Source organism: Callithrix jacchus, chromosome 5 (genome assembly GCF_049354715.1).
Source record: "Callithrix jacchus isolate 240 chromosome 5, calJac240_pri, whole genome shotgun sequence".
NCBI lineage: Eukaryota > Metazoa > Chordata > Mammalia > Primates > Cebidae > Callithrix > Callithrix jacchus.
In genome coordinates this window covers 149,474,318-149,497,511 of record NC_133506.1, presented here as the reverse complement: position 1 = coordinate 149,497,511, position 23,194 = coordinate 149,474,318, and the positions used below count along the sequence as shown (strand labels likewise).

The 23,194-nt window shown below is 36.1% G+C and overlaps 1 protein-coding gene and 1 pseudogene across 4 annotated transcripts in view; one reads left to right on the top strand and one right to left on the bottom strand.

The window, feature by feature from the left end:
- Positions 1–23,194, top strand: part of KATNAL1 (katanin catalytic subunit A1 like 1) — a 105,883-nt gene that overhangs the window by 24,222 nt on the left and 58,467 nt on the right. For all 4 annotated transcript variants that reach the window (XM_002748944.6, XM_008998082.6, XM_078375236.1 and 1 more), the window contains exons 2-3: positions 1,460–1,635; positions 5,066–5,226. In XM_002748944.6, the coding sequence (XP_002748990.1) occupies positions 1,474–1,635; positions 5,066–5,226 (323 nt within the window). In that variant the 5' untranslated portion in view covers positions 1,460–1,473. The remainder of the gene's footprint in view (positions 1–1,459; positions 1,636–5,065; positions 5,227–23,194) is intronic.
- LOC118154303 (U6 spliceosomal RNA) lies at positions 3,069–3,169 on the bottom strand (annotated as a pseudogene).

The following is a 23,194-nucleotide window of genomic DNA, read 5'->3' as shown; positions in this document are numbered from 1 at the left end:
TTGCTGCAATGTGATTCTCAAGTAATATAACTCACCTTCAGGGAACCTGTAAGGGGCAAATAACATGCCAAACACATAAAGAAACATTTATTTTCAAGAATGTGTTGCAGCCCATTGAAATGCCTAGAACTAGTTATGGTTAATTTCCAGGAAAAATTTTTGAGCCCCTGAAGAATAGATAAGAGATTGAGAGTCAGAGAGGAAAAGTCAGGCTCCCCAAAGCGAAGTTTAATTCCCTAAGCAAGGCGTAGAGAAGTATTTTGTTTTTCTTCTCTATATGTGTTCATTAGTTTACTGTTTGTGGAAATAAGAAGGTAATTTGGATCCTTTTTCGGGATACCATTCTCTTGTATCTCTGGACTTCCGATTCTTTTTAGTCTTGGGAGGAAAGTGTCTTTGCATAGAAGCCTTGGATGTTTCTAGGAGACCTTTGGAAAGCCTGGAAGAAAAGCCAGAATTACTGGACTGGAGCTTTGGTGGAAGCCAGATATTTAGAGGGTATTCTAACTAACATCTCATAGAAAGGAAAATAATGGTAGTTATTTGCATGGCCAAAGAGTTATAGAAAATGAAGCGGTCTTAGAAGATTACAAGTTGGGGTTCTTATAGTTTAATTTATAGGTGTTTGCTTAGATTTAAGTTTATGAAGCAATTACATGAGTATAAATGGTATATGGACAACTATAGACTGTTCCTTTAAAATGTGTTCTTTAAATATAACTTTTTTTCTTGGGCCAATAAATTTTAGTGAGAACTAATTTTTATAGTTTCAACTGACTTCAGTGGGAAATGTAACATTCCTATATTTATGTGATACTTATTTATGTTGTCAAGAATAAATTGAATAAAACAAAACAAGTTCATCTATTATTGCAGTCTATGGTAATTATAAAGGAATAAGGAAAACTAGGGTCCAATTTTATGTACCTATAAGTAAATTAGTAGTTCAGAGCTGTGTAATGTCTCTTCCTGTTATTTCCATGGGTGTTCTTTTGTAATCTCCTTTATACTTCCAAATTTGAAAATTTTGTTTAGTATTATAAGATGCATTCAGATAGCCTCAAAGAATGAAAGTTAACTCTTGACTTTCAAAGGAGTTCCTTGCTGGGCACGATGGATCACACCTGTAATCCCAGCACTTTGGGAGGCTGAGGTAGGTGGACTGCCCAAGGTCAGGAGTTCGAGACCAGCCTGGCCAACACAGTGAAACCCCTGTCTCTACTAAAAATACAAAAATTAGCTGGACATGATGGTACATCCCTGTAGTCCCAGCTACTGAAGAATCACTTGAACTGGGGAGGTGAGGTTGCAGTGAGTCAAGATCATGCCCCTGCACTCCAGCCTGGGCAACAAAGTGAGACTCTGTCTCAAAAAAAGAGTAGTTTTAAACATTTTAAAGAATAATAAATGTTTTAAAGTCAGTGTGAAAAAATTTTAAAAGTCATTATATTTTGTTTAGGTCTCTGAAAGAAGATGAATTTGGCTGAGATATGTGATAATGCAAAGAAAGGAAGAGAATATGCCCTTCTTGGAAATTATGACTCATCAATGGTGTATTATCAGGGGGTGATACAACAGATTCAGAGACATTGCCAGTCAGTAAGAGATCCAGCTATCAAAGGCAAATGGCAACAGGTAAGATGATGTTGAAGTATTAGATGTGTTAGGAAAGCAGTACCCTATTATACTTGAGAGATTAGAGTTGGAAAATGAGTTTGAGATGGAAATATTTTCTATATATCTGAATACTGAAATATATTTAAAATATATTTTTGAATAATTTTCTAGTATCTTATGTAATGTTATGTTTTTGTGATCATATATTCCATGAGGTATGTTTTGAAGATATTTAATTCTAATTGAATCTACTTTTACTTTTTTCTCTTTTCGTAATTAGTTACCTAATTGTGTGACTACAGACATTTGAAATAAAGTATTTCATTCATTCTTTTATTTTGTTGGAGACGGAGTCTTGCTCTGTTGCTCAGGTTGGAGTGCAGTGGCACAATCTCGGCTCACTGCAACTTCCGCCTCCCAGGTTCAAGTGATTCTCCCGCCTCAGTCCCCTGAGTAGCTAGGATTACAGACATCTGCCACCACGCCCCGCTAATTTTTTGTATTTTAATAGAGGTGGGGTTTCACCTTGTTGCCCAGGCTGGTCTTGAACTCCTGACCTTGTGATCGGCCCGCCTCAGCCTCCCAAAATGCTAGGATTACATGCATGAGCCACTGTGCCCGGCTATTCTTTCTTTCTTTCTTCTTCCTTTTTTTTTTTTTAAGAGACAGAGTTTTGCTCTGTCACCCAGGCTGGAGTGCATTGGCGCCATTACAGTTCACTGCAGCCTCAAACTCCTGGGCTCAAGTGATCCTTCCACCATAGCTTCCTAAGTAGATAGGGTTACAGGTTCACACCACCATGCCCAGCTAATTTTTAAGTTTTTTGTAAGGACTGGCTCTTGCTGTGTTGCCCAGGGTGGTCTCAAACTCCTGGCCTCAAGTAGTCCTTCTGCCTTGGCCTCTTAAAGCACTGGTATTACATGTGTAAGCCACTGTGCTGAACCTGAAATAAAGTATTCATACTTGAGCTTTTCCCTTTTATTTTTACATGTTGTTTTGATCCATTTTACAAAACTCCTCTTCTGAAAGACTCCTTAAAAATGCAAATGAGTCAATAATCTGATAAAAACATTACTGTATTTGCTGTCTTTTCACTGTATAATTTGCTTATTTAATAAGATAGTTAATAAAAACTTGAATTTTAATTTCCCCACTTACTGCTCTTTAAGTTTAATTTAAATTTAATGTTTTAATTGATCAGTATTTTTACCATAGTTCTTGCTTTGCTGCCCCGGTTCCAAATTAATTGTAACTTTTAAAAAAGAATTTTTGCACATCATACTTACAAGCAATATATCTTTATTTAAGGAAATAAATCATCTGTCTATCTTCAGTGATATTTAGTTAAACAAAATTGCCTTTTGTTTTTATAAGGGCTTATTATTTAAGCTTGTATTTTTCACCTGTTATACTAAAATAGCGTAACAGCCTTTTTAGAAAGCATTAAGTAAAAAAATACAGAGCACTTCAGGAATGTGTGCATCCTGCACAGGGGACGTGCTGATTGTCTCTGTTATTCCAGTTATAGTATATGTGCTGCCAATGCAAACACTTCGCACTTTTAAAATTATGATCTTTTAAAACTTAAAAGTACAAAGTCAAGTGTTTCTTTGACGTTTCCTTTTTATGTACTAATGCCTTTCAAGTGTTTTGTCTAATTTTTCCATTAGTCAGAAATTGATGTTTTCCTACGTTTTGAGGGTGAATTTGGCTTATTTTCCTAATTAAATGTTACCAAATTATGTTCATTGAGAACAATATACTTACTCTAACTCAGGCTGAACATTTTAGTTGTTTTCTTCTTTCCTTCCTGTTAGCCACAGGCAGGGTGTTTCATTAATCTGTTATGGAAATAATTTTTGGTATGTTCCTAATTGTGTATGTTAAATAGTGACCATTTCTACTCAGATATTTCTACTATGCTTCTTTCCATTGGGTTCTGAAATTACATTTCTTCCAGTATAGCATATCCCAGGATAGTGTAATTGTATGTATTAGCAATTGAATTTTACCTAGCTTTTTCTTTGGATCTGTAACTCTTTCATATATTCCTTTTAATATATTATTCAATATAATGATAAGAGAAACTTTCTTATACTTTGCTTTACAGTAAAATGTGCTTTCTGGTTAAAAAAAACCAGAATTGTTAAAATGATTTTATAAATGTAATTTTCTTTTTTTCTTTTTGATTTGGAGTCTTGCTCTGTTGCCCAGGCTGAAGTGCAGTAGCATGATCATAGCTCATTATAGCTTCAAACTCCCAAGTGATTTTCCTGCCTCAGCCTCCTGAGTAGCTAGAACTATAGCCTCGTGCTGTTATGCCTGGGGTAGTATTTTTGTTTCCCCAGACTGGTCTTGAATGTAATTTTTAATACTTATCTGCTTGCTTTTGAAAATTAGTTTGGGCTCAGAGTTTTAAACACAGGAATTTCCTCCTAATATATGCTCAGTTAAGTTTTTTAAATACAGGAAAAATTTTGTCTTTGATATAAAAATAAACTTTATTCAGAACTTGAAATAATTTAAATAAGGCCAAAATGATTCCGATTTCAGGTGAAGGAGAATTTAAATAAAAACAGGGGTGCGGTGGCTCATACCTGTAATCCCACCACTCTGGGAGGCCAAGGCAGGCAGATCACAAGGTCTGGAGATCGAGACCATCCTGGCCAATATGGTAAAAAGATATAAAAAAATTTTTTTTCTACTAAAATATAAAAATCAGCTAAAGGACTTTTATAAAGGATTCTATTTTCATTCTTTTTATAAAAGATTCTACTAAAAATATAAAAATCAGCTGGGCATGGTGACATGCACCTATGATCTCAGCTACTTGAGAGGCTGAGGCAGGAGAACTGCTTGAACCCGGGAGGCAAAGGTTGCAGTGGCCTGAGATTGTGCCACTGCACTCCAGCCTGGCAATAGAGTGAGACTGTCTCAAAAGAATACAAAACAAACCTGGAAGTTTGTAATTTATAATATTATATCACTTCTAACTTTCAGACACTCGTGACAGGCATTTTATATTCAGTAATACTGGGAATAGGAAGTGGTGTTGAAAATTTTGGCTTACAATTTTTTCAAATCTATTTACAAATACATTAAAAATATTTAGCATAATATTTTAGATTTCTGGGAATGGTTAACTTGTCACCTACTTAGTTGCTTGTTTTCAATTGTATTCATGATCATCACATTCTTTTGTAGAAATGGAATTCCATTTTGAAAGATATGTAACTACTTTCCTTATTAAAAGGTATAGAATTATGTTTTTTCAAACCAATTTCTGCCCTTCTTTCTGTTTTACGTGAAATCGTTCTTTGTGTTTTTGAATGTTTTAATGATTCATTTTTCATACTTTGACCTTAAAACATGCACTCTATAGCAATTTATTATTTACAAGTTATGAAGTCTTTAAACAGTTTCTAGCATAAAGCCTATCTTTTTTAAGGTTCGGCAGGAATTATTGGAAGAATATGAACAAGTTAAAAGTATTGTCAGCACTTTAGAAAGTTTTAAAATCGACAAGCCTCCAGATTTCCCTGTGTCCTGTCAAGATGAACCATTTAGAGATCCTGCTGTGTGGCCACCCCCTGTTCCTGCAGAACACAGGTAAATAGGGCTTTATCTTCTCTTTAGGTGCTTCTAGTTAATTGATGTTCACAATGAAGCTTGCTTTGAACAAAGTATGAAAAAACATTTTTGGGGATATGTAAATTCAATATCTGTTTTTAATATTCACATTTATAGGTGAATATTAAATATTATTATCAAATACAGTTTTGTATTTGATAAAGTACAGAAGTAATTGACTTGTTACATATCTTGTGCTTTTAGAATGCTTTATGACTCTAATAACAATGGAAATCTATTGCTGGTCCTAAAATTTATCACTTAAGAGAGGTCTTTTAGGTTTCATAATGGCAGCATCAAAATTTGAATAGTTTCGCTTTTTTGCTTGAAGAGACTCTCAACAACTTCAAATGAAGTGGTGGAGAAATTGAATTTACCTTGGTTGGGCCTACAGCCAATTTCCAGAATTTTAGTGTAGGAGGAACCTTACCTATAATGTTTAAGTGGCTTATTGCTTAAAGGTCAGATTCCTCAGTGTGGCATCTCCCGCCAGTTTTCTCTAATCCAAGACTGTGCATCCTCTATGGTAAACCTCTCTCTTTTTGCCTTTGTCATCTTGTCCGTGCAGTGTCTTCTTTCTTCAAGAAATATCTGTAATCCCCATCTCTTAGCAACTCATGCTCATTCAAGTCTCAACTCAACTGACTATCCCCTCTGCAGTCTTTTTGATTTGCTCAGACATAGTAGTTTGTTCATAGTGTTTATCATGTTGCATTTATTTGTCTCTTCACAAGATTTGCAACACAAGGACCATGGTTTTATTTACTTAAAACAAAAATTAAGTAATAAACTTTCATTGCTAACACAAGGTTTGGCACATAGTTGACATTTAACCAACATTAAATGAGTTAACTCCATTAGTTTCACAAGTGAGGAAACTGAAACCTGGGAGATCCTAATCATGTTAAATCAGGATATGAATTGAGGTCTTTCTGGCTTTCTGTCCACTTTATTGTGAAGTGCTACCATGGCCAGAGTACTGCTCCATAAAAAATAAGTTTTCCTTTAGTCAGTAGCTGTAATCTGTTGAAATTTTCTAAAAACATTTTAAGAACTATGAGAAGTGGTTAATTTATTCCTTTGGATTTTTTCCATTGAATTACAGATAATTTTGTGATTTCTCAGTGTGAAAATAGTAGATGAGGATTCTTTTTTAAGATCTACAACAATGTATCAATGTATTTTTCCTCCGATATAAGGACCTTCAGGGGTTTTATACTAAGGTAACCCGTGTCCCTCAAAAGGCGGTGTTTTAAGAGTCATATCATTGTCACCGTGGAAGTTCCAAGATAAATACTAAAAGAATGGCATTTTAATCTATTAGAACTTGAAATTTTCCTGTATGTATGTATAATGAAATACCTTGTTTTTTACTGAAGTCATTAATTCTAAAATATACTTCTAGTTTAAAGCTAAAAGCTGACAGTACCTTTAAATATAGGAATATATGTTCTGAATTGCTAGAGCACCATGATACATTTCAAACAGCATTGTCCACAGATAATAACTGATATTGATGGCTCAGACTGAATAAAAAATTGTAGGTGACATTTTCCCATTGAAGACTGCTAATCTCAAAACATTACTAGGATAACACTAGTCCAGTTTTTTCTTTTCTTTGTCCTTTCTTAACTGTTCATAATATAGATCTAACTTATTCTTGTACTTGTTTTTAAATCCTTTTTCTAAATGAAAGTGAAAGATGAATGGACCAGAATGTATTTCATTGATTCTCCTTTCTCTGTACTAAATTTAAAAAAAAGTTTTCTTTGTGCATAGCCATTGTACGTGTGTGTGTTTTTTTTCTTTGTGTATCAAAAGCCCTGAATAAAAGCAAATCTCAGATTGCATATTGTCTGGAAAAAGGATTTTCATTCCTATGTATATCATTAACAACAATAAGAAAACACCTAACGACTCTACAAGGTTCTGCCAGAGAAGGAAGCATAATAATACATTGAGTAATAGCATGGGATTATTAGTTTAAAACTTTATGAATAAATTTTTGATGTAAGCAAAAACAGTGGGTCCTTCATCAATTAACAGTGTAAAGCAAATGTTAATGAACTAACCCTTACACTGCTTCATGGCACAGAATGTATGCAAGGGTTGATAAAATAAATATTCAGATTGCAAATTTAGACTTAAAGGTTATGGAAGGTTATAGTTGTATAATATTTTTCTTGTTTCATAAACTTTTTTCTTCTCCAAGTCATGTAAAACAAATACAATAAGACTTTCACCTAGTAATAGTGAATGGGAGATACAGTCATTGGATATTCTTGGTTTAATGAAAAGACATTTGACTTGAGTTGATGAGATTGTCAATTCTGCTTCTGAAATCTTCTTGCTTTATGACCTTGAGCAAGCAATTTAACCTCTCCAAACATTAGTCTCACTGTCTGTAAAATGGGGATCTCTATTTCATGGAACTGAATAAAAAAATTTAAGACAGTAACTGGCATATAATAAATAATTAAAATTAATGGTCATCTCTGAAATAAAGGAATACAACATTCTTTTAGAGAAATATGAAGAATAGCAATTAAAAATCATAGCCTCAGTCATAAAACACAAGTCATTTTTTTTTTCTCCTTGCAGATTCTACTAATTCTTTAGTTTCCTGAAACATTTCAATAACTATGACTGAGAGGATGTGGCTTTTTAAATGTCCAAGTCATAAGCAGTTGGCGATTATTTTTACGGAAAGGATGGTAGCTAATAATTATTAATCACTTACTGTATATAAGCATTATTTTATTTAAAACTCAAGTGATCCCATGAAGTTTAGGTACTGTTACTGTGTATCCACATTATCATTACTAATTTATTATTATGAACCCCATTTACAGTGAGGAAACTGAAGCTTATAGTTTGTAATTTCTCCAAAGTCATCTGAATAAGAAAGTGGCAGAGCCAGGATTTGAAACCAGGTCTCTTCATATTCAGGAGTCTTATTTGTATACACACTGCTATATTACTTTTATATATACACTCAGTGGGTATATTATGGGTATACTTTGACACACATTTGTATATCCTGGTATTACCTACTTGTTAACATTCTTAGCAGTGGTGGGAGAATAAAGAAACTGAAAATGCTTAATGAAATACTGATATTTTAAGGGTAACTAAAAAGAACTTTTCATGTGAGCACCACACTGAAATTACAATTTAAGTCAATAGGAAAATATAATATTTGGAGGAATGATCCAAGATGGCTGATTGCTGCTAACATCTCAGGATTGTAGCTCCCAGTGAAAGCGCAGAGAACGAGAGGACGCCACGCTTTCAAACAAATTTTTGTCGCTCACGGAGCAGAAGATTCCCAGTGGAGGAGCCACACGGGTCGCCAGTGCGACTCTTGTGGCCAGCGCAGCGGTTTTGCTGGCACCTTGGCACAGCAGCTCCTGGTGCAGAGTAAACGGGACTGGTTCCCCTTCTGACCGACGTTTGGAGTTCCAGGAAGGCAGAGTCACCTATTAGGGACTCAAGAAGGAAGCCAGACTGGAGATTCCTGGGCAGAAAAGCACCATCAGTCTTAACGCCGCTGTTTTGGCTGGTGCAGTGGGTTGCTCATATTTCGGCCCTGGGAATTAACAACTTGGATGTTCACTCAGAGACCTAATTTACAATGATGGGAAGAAACCAGCATAAAAAGGCTGAGAATACTCAAAATCAGAATGCCTCTCCCTCTAAAGAGGATCACAGTTCCTCATCAACAAGGGAACAAGGCTTGATGGAGAACGAGCACATCCCATTAACAGAATCAGGCTTCAGAAGATGGATAATAAGAAACTTCTGTGAGTTAAAAGAACATGTTGCAGCCCAATGTAAAGAAACTAAGAAGTTTGAAAAAAGGTTTGATGAAATCCTAATGAGAATAGACAACTTAGAGAGGAATATAAGTGAATTAATGGAACTGAAGAATACAATACAGGAACTCCGAGAAGTATGCACAGGTTTAAACACTCGAATTGTTCAAACAGAAGAAAGGATATCAGAGGTCAAAGTCCAACTTAATGAAATAAAACGAGAAGACAAGATTAGAGAAAAAAGGATAAAAAGGAATGAGCAAAGTCTCCAAGAAATATGGGACTATGTGAAAAGACCAAATTTACGTTTGACAGGTGTACCTGAATGCGACGGAGAGAATGAATCCAAGCTGGAAAATGCCCTTCAGGATATTATTCAGGAAAATTTTCCTAAACTAGCAAAGCAGGGCAATATTCAACCCCAGGTAATACTGAGAACACCACAAAGATATTCCTCAAGAAGAGCAACCCCAAGGCACATAATCGTTAGATTCACCAGGGTTGAAACAAAGGAGAAAATACTAAGGGCAGCCAGAGAGAAAGGTCAGGTTACCTACAAGGGGAAGCCTATCAGACTTACAGCAGATCTCTCAGCAGAAACTCTACAAGCCAGAAGAGAGTTGGGGCCAATATTCAACATCCTTAAAGAACAGAACTTTCAGCCCGGAATTTCATATCCAGCCAAACTAAGCTTCACAACTGAAGGAAAAATAAAATCTTTTATGAACAAGCAAGTACTCAGAGATTTTATTACCACCAGGCCTGCTTTACAAGAGCTTCTGAAAGAAGCATCACACATAGAAACAAGCAGTATTAGCCTTTCTAAAAATATACCAAAAAGTAAAGAGCATCAACATAAAGAATTTACATCAACAAATGGATAAAACAGCCAGTTAACATCAAATGGCAGTAATCCTAAATTTAAATCGACTAAATCCCTCAATCAAAAGATACAGCCAAAACCCAACTGTATGCTACATCCAGACCCATTTCACATGCAAGGATACACAAAGACTCAAAACAAAGGGATGGAGAAAGATTGACCAACCAAATGGAGAGCAAAAATAAATAAATAAATAAATAAAAAGCAGGAGTTGCAGTTCTCGTATCTGATAAAATAGATTTTAAAGCAACAAAGATATAGTGGTAAAAGGATCAATGCAACAATAAGAGCTAACGATCCTAACACCCAGATACGTAGAGACTTAGACTCAATGAGACAGAAAACTAATAAGGATATCCAGGACTTGAACTCAGATCCGGAACAAGTAAACTTCATACATATTTATAGAGCTCTCCACTTTAGATACACCAAGTATACATTCTTGTCAATACCACATCACACCTACTCCTAGGTTTAAATAAAATATTGATTGGCCGTTATTAATACCCATTTTTTTTTAGAATAAAGCAACATTTCCGTTCTCTCTCCCTCTTTTTCTTCCTCTCCTTCACTCCTTGTTTTCTTTCCTTCTCTCAAAGAAAAAAAAAGAAAATATAATAATTATTTTATCTTGTTTAGTTTTTTCTTTTTTTGCCATCTGTCACCTTGTAATTTACCTTGTCTTATGCAAAGCATTTCAGAGATGTTTCTGGTGTGTTTGGCATTAGCCACTAATTTGGTAGCCCTGTTTATGGTTCTGTTCTTTTCACTTCATTGACTTTTAATACACACTTCTCCATCCCTATTGCTGCATACCAAGGTAATCTGTGTACTGTGGTTTTCCATCAGTGGTTTTGCCACATTGTTTGAAGTTCTACTTCTGTGTCATGCATCTGCTGAGTTTAATCATAATTAAATTTTAAGTCACCAGCAGCTGCTTGGATACATCAAAATAATAGTCTAAAATTTTGATTCATTGCCTTAAATGTGAGGAAACCGGGCTACAAAAAGTTGGATCGTGATGATAGGTATTGGCAATTTTAGAATTAAACTCCAAAGAGATGCGGTCTCTAGCTCATTCTTAGTGTCCTAAGTTAAAATGTTTCTTGTGTTAATGAATGGTTTTATAATAGTTTACATGTAGGCTTATTAACTACGTTTTCTTTAATGAGTTGGTTTCTTCCAGTGATAACCTGATGCCATGAAACTAGTATTTTCTATGTTGCAGCAGTATTAACCTGGTGTGTGTTCAACAAGCTATTCTTTATTTAGCTTAGAAAATAAATGTGGTAGCTCCTTTTTTCCCTCAGCTTCATTGAGGTGTAATTGACAATTAAAAATTGTACATATTAAAGGTACACAGGTAGATTATTTGATATATATGTATTTTGAAATACTTATCACAATAAGCTAAGTAGCATATCCATTACCTCATGTAGTTTATCATTTTTTTCTTTTTTCTTTTTCATTTTGTGGTGAGAACATTTAAGATCTACCCTCTTAGCAGATTCAAGTATACAGTGTTGTTAACTATAGTCACCTTGTACATCAGATATCCAGAACTTTGCCTTCTGGACTGAAACTATGTACCCTTTGACCAATTTAACCCCATTTTCTTCTCCCCTAGCCCCTGCTAATCACCACTCTACTCTCTTTCTATGAATTTGACTCTTTTAGATTCCACATTTAAGTGAGTAATATGGTTTGGATGTTTGTCCCATTCAAATCTCATGTTGAAATGTTACCTCCATTGTTGGAGATGGGGCATGGTGGGAGATGCAAGGTCATGGGGGCAAATTCCTCATGAATGACTTAGTGCCATTTCCTTGGTAGTGAATGAGTTCTTGCTCAGTCCACATGAGATATGATTGTTTAAAAGAGTGTAGCACTGCCCCCTGCAACTCCTCTTGCTCACCCTTTTGCTATGTGATATGCTGACTTACTGGCTTCCACCTTTGCCTTCTGCCATGATCATAAGCTTCCTGAGGTTTCACCATAAGCTGAGCAGATATTGGTGTCATGCTTGTTCTGCCTGCAGAACCATGAGCTAAGTAAACCTCTTTTTATAAATTATCCAACTGCAGGTATTTCTTTATAGCAATGCAAAAAAGAAAAAAACAAACAAACATACTAACACAGTCAGATCATGTACTGTTTGTCTTTCTATATCTGGCTTATTTCACCTGTCACAAGGAAGTGGTAGAATTTCCTTCTCTTTAAGGCTGAATAATATTCCTCGGTGTGTGTGTGTGTGTTTGTGTGTGTGTACATACACACCCTGCCCGCAACATATATGCACACCACATTTTCTTTATCCATTCATCTGTCAATGGATGTTTAGTTTCCGTATCTTGACTGTTACTACTAATGCTGAAATGAACATGAGAGTGCAGAGATCTGACATACAGGTTTTCTTTGGATGTATGCTCTGAAGTGAGATTGCTGGATCATAAGGTAGTTCTGTTTAATTTTTTGAGGACTCTCTATGCTGTTCTTTATAATGCCTATATAGTATCAATTCCAAGTGGTAGGTCTTTCAAAGTTATATCTTTTGGAAGAGGTAGCAGTAAGAATAGGACATGCAAACCTGAAATTAATCATTTTACTTCTTCTGTATAGGTGCACTAAAACTCTAGTAGGCCTTTTAATGTTACTTCATCAAGAGCCAAGAAGAATGGTATAATGTGTTCCTGTATACATATAGATAGGAAGATTGATTTTTTTTGATAAATTTAGGGCTATTCTGTAGAATTTCAGCAGAGAGTAAATTCTTACTGACTTGGAATTAAAATGGTTGTCTTATGTTTCTTTGGGTACTCAGATTAAGTAACTGGCAGTATTTTTCATCCCACTTTGCAGTAAAAAAGATCAGTTAAGGTCAAGGTCAAGTACTGATAGAGAATAAACTATCATTCATGCATTACAGGTATTTCACCCAGGCTCTGGCTCAGTTATTTTCCTGTGATTAGAAGGTTGGGGAGCAAGTTTTTGTATTAGTTCCACTACTGATTGAGTGATCTACAGGTTCCTTTCTCTATACCTCATTTTCCCTTCTGTAAAATGTTGATTGAAATGAGATTGCTTTGTAGGATGCTGGCATCTATTATATGTGTAGTCCTGTGCCTGTTGCTGTCCCACATATGGTGGATGCAGAAACAGACATGTTCCCTGCTGTCTTAGGCTTATGATTTTGTAGATGGTGGGAGAGTCATTACTGAGGAAGAATGGACTGGATTTGGTGATTAATGAGATATAGAGAATGTGAGAAAAATTGGATCAGATAATATCTAAATCAAGCTGTTGAATAAGAGTTAGAAATGAAAGCCAGACTCTGAGAGAGATTGGGGTTAATGTAGTTATTTCAGAATCATCACCACTAATGACAAAGAAATTTTAAGGTCATTCTTTATAAGATGGAATAGGTTCTTTGCCTAATACTATTGCAGGTTGAGATTATAGTCATTTTCTTAAAATTCTGGAGTTATAATATCTTTTAAAATTCTGTTTCTGGAGTATGGGATGGACTCTTTTTAGACTGAGTAGAATGTAGGTAGCAGGGCTGATTAAACACGCTAATAACTGGCATTTGGTGAGTTCTTAACTGTGAACCAGGTATCGTGCTTTTACGTGGTTTATTTCTTTTTAAATCTTCATAACCAACCTTAAAATAGGTACTATTATTATCATCCCTGTTTTTTAGAAGAAGACACCGAGGCTTAATTAAAGATTCTAATTTACTTTATCAAATGCATCTAGGTCAGATAGGATAAGGATTGAGAATTGGCATGGATTTAGCAGCAGGAGCTCACTGGTGGCCTTGATGCACAGTTTTGGTGGAATGGTAGAGAATGATGGAGAGGGTTCAGAGAATACAAAGAGAGGAGCAGAAGATGAGAGTATGTACAATTCCCTCAATGAGTCTTGCTAAAAAAGGGAGCCAGGGAAGTGAGTGCTAGTTGGGGAAGACAAGTAGTTAAGGTTTGTTGTTTCAGAGAGAAAGGAATAGCAGGATGTTTGTATGCTGATGGGAATGCTGCAGTAGAAAGAGGAAAATTGATGATGCCTGGGCTAGATGGTTGACTAATGGAGCAATGTCCTTGAGGTGACAAGAGGAGATGAGATCTAACGCACATGTCGAGGGAGTGCATGGACAACTGGCTCAGAGTCACAGCAGGGAGGCAGGCGTTGTAAGGGTGTGGTTGCGGAGAGGTGGGCAGGTAGATAGGTGAGTGCTTGTGCAATCATTTCAGCAAAGAGAAAAATGCAAGCAAGACTATCTGAGATTGAGAACAGAGGAAGCACCTGTTTTTCAGGGTCTAAATTGTGATCTAATGTGTTCCAAGGGTAGGGGGACATTCCATTTGGTTATGTTATTTTATTGTTCCTTTTATGTAAGTCTTCTCTAGGGAGCATTTGCATTATTTTATAGCACTCAGTGGTTACTCTTAAATCTCCACTCTCCAATTCTAGATATGTAATACAGTAAGTGCTTAAAAACTTGGTATTTCTTTTTATTAATGTTACAGAAAAGGCAACTGAAAGATAGAAATTATAATTCATTAAAGATTAAGTAAGGAACAAGACAGTGGTAAGTCAGAATGAAGCAATAACACATTACTTTTATATTTTCATTGAAAAAATGTTTGCCTTGCTACATGTTAGTGACTGTCATTTCCCCTCTTCTTTGCAAACTGCTGTTGAATCTGTAGTATTCATCTGTTGTCTTTCACTGCCTCTTTTTTCTTTTTCTTTCTTTTTTTTTTTTTTTTTGAGATGGAGTCTTGTTCTGTCACCCAGGCTGGAGTGCAGTGGCACAATCTTGGCTCACTACAACCTCTGCCTCCCGGATTCAAGCGATTCTCCTGCCTTAGCTTGCTGAGTAGCTGGGATTACAGGCACGCACCACCCCGCTGGCTAATTTTTGTATTTTTAGTAGAAATGGGGTTTCACCATGTTGGTCAGGCTGGTCTCAAACTCCTGACCTCGTGATCCACCCTCCTTGGCCTCCCAAAGTGCTGGGATGACAGACGTGAGCCATCGTGCCTGGTCCTTTTTTCTTAAATACAAGAAATCCCGCTACTCTCCAGTCATTGCAGTATTGGGACTGAATTTTTGAAAATACCAAGTAGCTTCCTCCCTTAATCATGAAATGCTTCTTCTCTGGACTTACACTGTTTAACCTTCATAATATTTGATAATGTTAACAATGTTCTTTGGAACCCTCTTTTCCCTCTTGAGGCTTCTGTGACATTACACAGTTTTGTTTTTTCCTCTTTTCCTTTATTCTGACTGCAGCCTCTTTCTCCTATCTCTTCTACTTGTTGCTCCCTAGTCCTTAGCTTTGTGGACTCTATGGAGGCAAAGCAGTAGGAAGAAGGTCCTTACCCTCCTTTTCGAAGAGCTTGACAATTCACCAGGCTACAGGGGTTCTGATACGGTTTGGATCTCTGTCCCTGCCAACATCTCATGTTGAATTGTAATCCCCAGTGTTGGTGGAGGGACCTAGTGGAAGGTGATTGGATCTGGGGGCTGATTTCCCCCTTTGGTGCTAGTCTCATGATAGAATTCTGAAAAGATGTGGTTGTTTAAAAGTGTATAGCACCTCCCCCATCTTCACCCCAACCCCCCACCTCTTGCTCCTCCGGCCATGTGATGTGTCTTCTCTCCCTTTACCTTCTGCCATGATTGCAAGTTTCCTGAGGCCTCTTCAGAAGCTGAGCAGATGCCAGCTCCCTGTACAGCCTGCTGAACTGTGAACCAATTACACCTCTTTTCTTTGTAAATTACCCAGTCTCAGGTATTTCTTTATAGCCGGGCAAGAACAGGTTCTTCTTCTAGCCCTACCACATAGCTTCTCTGAGGACAAATCATTCAACTTGTTCCTCATTTTCCTCATCTGTAAGTTGGGGATCAATATGAAAATTACTTCATAGGGTTATTGTGAGAATTAAGTGATTTAACGCATGTAAAGCATAAAGAACATCACACATAGGAAGAGCTCAAGATATGTTTTCCATTTTTATTGCCCATCCCTTACTTCCACCCTACTTGATGTTCACATGGCAAATGCCCTAACCTCATTTGTTCAAATGTCACGTAGAGAGTCCTACCCTGACCACCCTATTTAAAATATGTACCCCTTCACTTGTCACCACTCCTGTTCCCTTACTTGGCTTCATTTTTCTTTATAGTATTCATTGCCACCTGATAATATATTGTATTACATTATATTGTCCCACCTTATTCTATTCTATTCTATTCTATTAATTATGTGTGTGTCCCTGTCCCTGCTGGAGTGTAAGCTTTGTAAGGTCAGGGCCTTCTATTTGTTCACTGCTTTGTCCCCAGCACCAAGAATATTCCTGCCACAGTGATGTATTCAATACATACTTGTTGAAAGAATGAGTAAATAAAATGCTTATTTAGGTTTATTCGTGTGTTTGCCAGTGGTTATGTTTACTATTTTTTGCATTTCACTATTTCTAAATTTATTTTCATCTTTGCTGAAGAATATTTAGCAGTTTTTACAGCCACGGTCCCTCTTAGTGGTAAACTAGCAGTTCTTTTCTCAAAATATCTGTATTTTCCTGTCACTCTTATGTGATATTTTAGTATAAAATACTAGTTTGGTAGTTAATCTCTATACTTTGAAGATGACGTTTGTGAAAGTATTTTGTCTTCTGGTTCGTATTCTCAGTCTGTTTGTTGTTTGTTTAGAGGTAACATTTTTTTCTCATTGCTTTTAAGATTTTTTCTGTCTTTGTGTTAAACAGTGTCACTATGAATTATTTGTGTAAATTTATTTTTTTTATGCTACTAAAGACTTGTGCATCTTTTGCTTGAAAACTTTTAAATGCTTCTAATATAAAAATACTTATTTTGTCTGTAACTGGCAGTTCTCCTATAGAGTCATTGAGAGTCATCTTGCTTTTTGTTTTTTCTGGTGAGGCTTTTTTGTGGTAAAGTTGAGAATGTTTCTTCAACAAGGTTTTAATGAGTCATTTCAATATGTGGCTTGTTTTGAAGAAGGTGTCACTCCTGAGACTTCTGTGCTTGCTTCAGCCAGGTGCCTTAGGGATGTTACCTGACTAGGCCTGCCTTTATGTCCACATTCTCTGCTTAAGGTAGTATAAAATTCAGTCCCAAAACACATGAGGATGGGCCCTTTTCTGCTCTATCTGGGGGTCGCTTTTGCTTCACTCCACGAATGTAGAACGTAGATCCAAATAGAAAAGTGTACTTCTTTGTTCTGTCTTTAAAATTCTACCCTTTTTACCAAGGTGGTTGTCCTTTGAGGGTCCTAGCTTTATGTGGTAGTCTCAACTTTGATTTGTGTGGGCCTATGGCCCTGTATCATATCTCACTTGTGATCAATAAATCTCAAGCCCTCAGATGTCCGAGGTCCCAAACACTGAAGGACTGCCGTGTCTTCAGCTCATGTGCTTATGTGTCTCTCTCTCTTTTTTGTCTATTAGGTATTTCACTTAGCTGGTAAGACCAGCTGTGTATAAAAGGATATTGATTACATTTTATGTAGAATTCCTACATGTTTTATTGTGGGAAGGTTTTCAGCTTACTCGTTTTTGTTGTCTGCATATTATTTTTGTAGCTCTGTTATCAATTCTTGAGAGGTTTATCTTACAGTTTGCTGTTTTTTTGTGACTTGTTTATATTTGAGTTGAGGACTCTTCTTCACCAAGGCCTTAGTTATAGGGTTTATGTGGACAGAAAGAGATGTCCAGTATAATTGTAAAATACGTGTGTATATTCAGCTAAATTATAGGCTTAGTGAATGCTGGTAGTATGTCACATGCTTCTGGTACCCGCTTCATTTTATAAATCAGCAGAATAATCTCAGAAGTTGACAATAAACTGGACAAAGACCTGTGAGAATTTATCTGAAGTTCAACTGATATTATTTTATTATCTGTAGAGTGGAGGTTGTTTAGTCCTGATAATATGAAAAAATACCATCATTCATCAAGTTTTAAAGTCTTTAGAGTTAGGCAAAAAATAAATATCTTAGGTTTTTCAAGTTCAAAGATTTTTATACTTTAATGGTAAAGGCAAGGACCTATCTGTAGAGCCAAAGAAAACAAGATACAAGCAATGATTAACTTGCCTGGGAGTGCTGGAATTCCATCATTAGTGAAAGGTTTAGTAGTTTTCACACCGCTTGCCCCACTCTTGAAATGACTGAATGAATGGCTTAGCAACTTTAAATAAGATTTCATATGGCTCATAAGAAACACTAACAAGAATCCACGAAATATCCCAGCTTAAGTAACTGTTATGGGTAATATCAAAATGCTCAGAATCCAACCCCCAACATATTAAGTGGGATTGTATATATTTGGTGTGAGAAATATATCTGTAGCTTCAGATCTTAAACCATCTGAAATTTCCGGTTTACTATTACCTTGGTTGAGTTGGATGGTAAGTGTCGTCTTTAGTAGTTAAGCAGATCTTTTAACTCCAGGTAGATTTAAAATTAAGACTAAACATGTCTAAGAGGATAAAAACTATGGTAATAACATTTTTCTGTTAAAGAATATGTATATATTTGCATATTTATTTTTATGTACTTGGAATATTTAAGAAAATTGGCTAACGAGGGCGACATGCATGCAATTCCACTTTAAATGTATTATGGACTAATTTAGACTTGTGTTTTTTTTCATACATGAAAATTTATGTTAAGTACTTTATTGGAACTCTTAGGAGAAATTTAATATTATCTTATTTGTAAACTTAATTTATTATAAGTTTATAAAAGTAATTATATGTAAATTATGCTTTGCTAAGTGAGATAAGAACTAAGAAGGAAATACATTAAGTTTATAAATTTGGTTAAAAAATTCTGGTGGCATTTTATTAACCAGGTTTGTAACTAGGACCAAGCATTATTTTAAAATCTCTTAAAGGTGGGCCAGGTGCAATGGCTCACACCTGTAATTCCAGCGCTTTGGGAGGCCGAGGTGGGCAGATCAGTTGAGGACAGGAGTTCAAGACTAACCTGGTCAACATGGTGAAATCTGTCTCCACAAAAAATACAAAAATTAGCTGGGCATGGTGGTGCATTCCTGTAATCTCAGCTGAGGCAGAAGAATCTCTTGAACCTGGGAGGCGGAGGTTGCAGTGAGCCAGGATTGTGCTGCTTCACTCCAGCCTGGGTGGCAGAGTGAGTGAGGCTTTGTTTTGTTTTTGTTTTTTAAAGAAAAAAATTTCTTAAAAGTGACTTCTAAAATCTGCTAGGCTTGTACATAGAAAAAAAATTGTAGCTGAATCTAAAAGCTTTAAGGAAAAACTGATTTTTTGCATTTTTAAATTTAGTAAATTGAATATTTTAAAAATCAAAGTAAGCCCCTGGGAGTGTTTTCTAAACAAAAAGTACCCTTGGGTTACAAAACAACTCATATCAACTCGTATCTTACCGTTGTCTGTGGTGCTCAATATATTTCTGAATGTGATTTATTTGCTTAGATGAGGGAAGACTTAATTCCCACCCCCCCACCCCCGCCTTTTTTTTTCTTTGAGACGGAGCCTTGCTCTGTGGCCCAGGATGGAGTGCAGTGGCATGATTTCAACTCACTGCAACCTTCGCCTCTCAGGTTCAAGTGATTGCCCTGTCTCAGCCTCCCAAGTAGCTGGGATTACAGGTGCCCACTACCATGTACAGCTGAGTTTTGTATTTTTAGTAGAGATGGGGTTTGCCATGTTGGCCCGGCTGGTCTGGAACTCCTGACCTCAAGTGATCTGCCTGCCTCAGCCTCCCAGAGTGCTGGGATGACAAGCATGAGCCACTGCACATGACCCTTAATCCAACCTTTACATTGGGTAGCACAGTGCCTTGCATTCCCTAAGATTTAGCTATTTGTTGAAAGAATTAGTAATATTTTAAGTATTCCTACTTAGGATATTTGTTTATAATCTTCTGAGAGCAAATAATTTAAAAATTCTAAAGTCCTTTTTAGAACCAGAAGTTATCCTTAAGGATTAAATCTTGGGAAGTCACTTGATTTGTGAAGATGCCACTGAAATTCAGTAGAAAACGGTGGACCTTATCAGTAAATGCTTCTGGAATAATTCATTATACATTTGGGTGAAAAAAATCAAGATACTCTTCTTTCCCACCTAACATTATATAAAAATTAACTTAAAATAGATCAATACCTAATGTTAAAAGTAATAAAGTAAAACTTCTAGAAGAAAACATGGGAGTGATATCATCATAATCTCAGCGTAGGTAAAGATTTGTTAGACTGGCCACTAAAGCATTAAATATTAAAGGTTGAAAAATTGGACTTCTAGAATTATGACCTTCTCTTTATCAAGAAAGATACCATTAAGAGAGGTAAAATACCTTCGTAACAAATGAGCACCTGTGCCTATATCCTTGAATCTAAAAAATTGAAAATAAAATAAAATGCAAAAAAAAAAAAAAAGAGAAAAAAGGCAGATGACACATTGGGAGAAGATGTTTACAAAGCATGTATTTGACAGAGGACTTGTATGTAGACTGTATAAAGCAGTACCAGTAAGAACATTTACATATAATGTTGATATTTAATACAGCTTAAAAAGAGGAAATATTGGATTTTGAAGGAAATGAGGCTGATTTGTATGTGATAGAATAAGGCATATTTCTTCTCATTCCTATACGGAAATCTCAAATAGAGGAATTGAGCACAATATAGATATTTTTGTCGGTCACCTGCAGATCTAACCAGTTATTCTCTAAATTTGAAGTGCTATAAGCTAGTACAGTGTCATTCTGTTTGACCATTAGGGCAGAGGTCAATGATGCTATGCAACCCTACTAAAGTCTCTTTTTAAAGAGACACTAGTAAAAGAAGCCTTGAGATCTTTATTGTCTACATAGCCTGGAAGCTGTCACTGAGTCCTTAAACTGAAGCATGACACTGTGCAGTGATGCGCTAGTGGACAAAGACGTACAGAACAGAATCAAGGATGTCCTTTGGGGAACCCACAGAGTGTGTTACAAATGTAATATCCAGTTGCAGTGAGATGGAACTGAAGACTGACAAAGCAGAGGCACACGTCTGTGAGACAGGAGCCTTGCCACAGATGACACATCTGGCTTCTTGAGCAGTTTCACTCAGACTGTTTAGGAGCCCATCAGAATAGTGAGCGGCAGGACACGGTCAGTAATGGCAGACACTCAGAATGTAGCCTCTGTAAGAGCTTTGAAACAATTCTTCTACAATACAGCTTTACCCGGTGGGATGTGTGTGCAGAATGGACTACAGCAGAACTCCTAGGTGGCCGTTGAATCGCAAGCTGAGTTGGGGAAGGCACAAGCTGAGGCAGCAGAAGGAATGTTGTCTGAGACCCGCTGTAGTGTACCCTAAGCTGTGAGTCCAGAGGAGCAAGCTTAGCTGTGGGCGAGCAATGCAGCTCGGGGGGATGGCTTGTTATTGGTGAGTGGAGGCTGTGGCTAGCTGTTTAGTCTAAAAACCAGATCACAAAGAAAACAGACTATTTAAAAAGCAGGTGAAGCTGCTTACAAAAAGGCAAACTTGATGCACATTCTGTGTGGAAAGATTGTTGGTCTTATTTTATTGTCTTTGGCTATACCCATAAATCTGATTCAGGAAAGACATTTATATATACACAAGTGCATACAAATAAAAGTAAAATTGTACTTCATTACTTTCCACCCCTTCATCAAACAAACAAACAAAAAAAAGTTAGGTCAAACAGTGGTCACATTGAAATACTAGAAATAGAGCAATTTAACAATTAAAATCTTTTATTCTTTACCAGACTCATCACATTTTTATTTTATAGGCAGAATGCTTAAAAGACTACTAATGTCCTAAAGACAATAATGTAATAATTCTTTAAATTTCAAAATGTCTCATAGCCATTACTGTGCACTAGTTTGTAGTTTCTTTTCTATGGATTTCTTTCACAAGATTGCTTATTCGTGTTTGTCTCCTCTTAGGGCCAGTGAGGTAGAGGCCCTATACCACCTAATGGGTGGTCAGTAAATACTTGTTTAACTGGACTGAACTGCAAAAATTGAGATGTCAGTGTATGGTAACCTCATAGATAGACATATGGTTTTCACCAGCCTTTCTTTTCCTTAGCAATTTCATGATGTAGTCTTATTCCAACGTCTAAATATGCTGTATCAGACTCGCAACATGTTAACACATTTTTTTTTCTTTTTCTTACCCTTTTGGCCCTTAGTTTGCAACCTTCATGGCTTTTCATTCGTTTTCCATTCTTCGAGTTATGCGTATGTGTCACCTTTTCTGATGCAAGGAATGAAACTCCGTGATGAGTTAGGTGAATTAAAGGTGTGAGGCTGGAAAGGGGATAATAATAGATATGGCGTGTGGTTAAAAATGGAATACACATATGGGATCTGAAGGGCTACAGATACATACATAGCTATAGGGAAAGAAAAGGTAGGAAAATAGAGGTAGAGACATTTCAAGAGAGAACTAAGATTAAACACGAAGTGATAGAGTCCCTTACCCAAGAACCAAAAAGAGACAAAAACTGTGTTGAGATGCCTCAAAACTTACTGTTTGAAGGAGACAAGTTCCACAGCAGATGAAGCAAAATATGCTATTTTGAATGCACACTTTTATGTATTTATCAAACATTTTTGTCACATTTTGAGGACTATAATTTGAATGATTCTGTGGTTTGTGACATTCTCAAAACATGAATATTTTTACACATAAATTACTTTAAGAAGATTTCATTGTTAGCTCTGCCATTTGTAATTTGATGAATGAAATGTTTAATTTTCCATTATAGAAGAAAATCATCTTGGTTGTAAAACAGAAATTAATAAACTGTACAAACAGACATATTAGAGTTCCTATTCTTTCAGCTTTTAATGCTTTCTTGCCCAAAAAAGTTACTTATTCTTGGTTTAGGACAGTAATGAATAACATTACTGCCTTTCCATTGTGCTGTTAAGATTATTAAATGGGGATAGTCTGTGTTGCCCTCTATTGGTGATTAATAGTTACTTTTGACAGATTAATTGCTGAATGTATGTCATGTATGTGTATTTAATAATTGTATCAGCTAGTATATTTTAGAAAAAAGAATTTGGGAAAACCAGCCTGATAGTTGTGGCCGTGAGTGAATTGTCCAAAGGTGAAAAAATTAGATTTCGGGCTTCTTGATTTAATAATTTTTATTGACTAGGGTAGTATTGAGATACTTTTGCCTTTGATTAATTTTAATTTTATTTTTTTATATA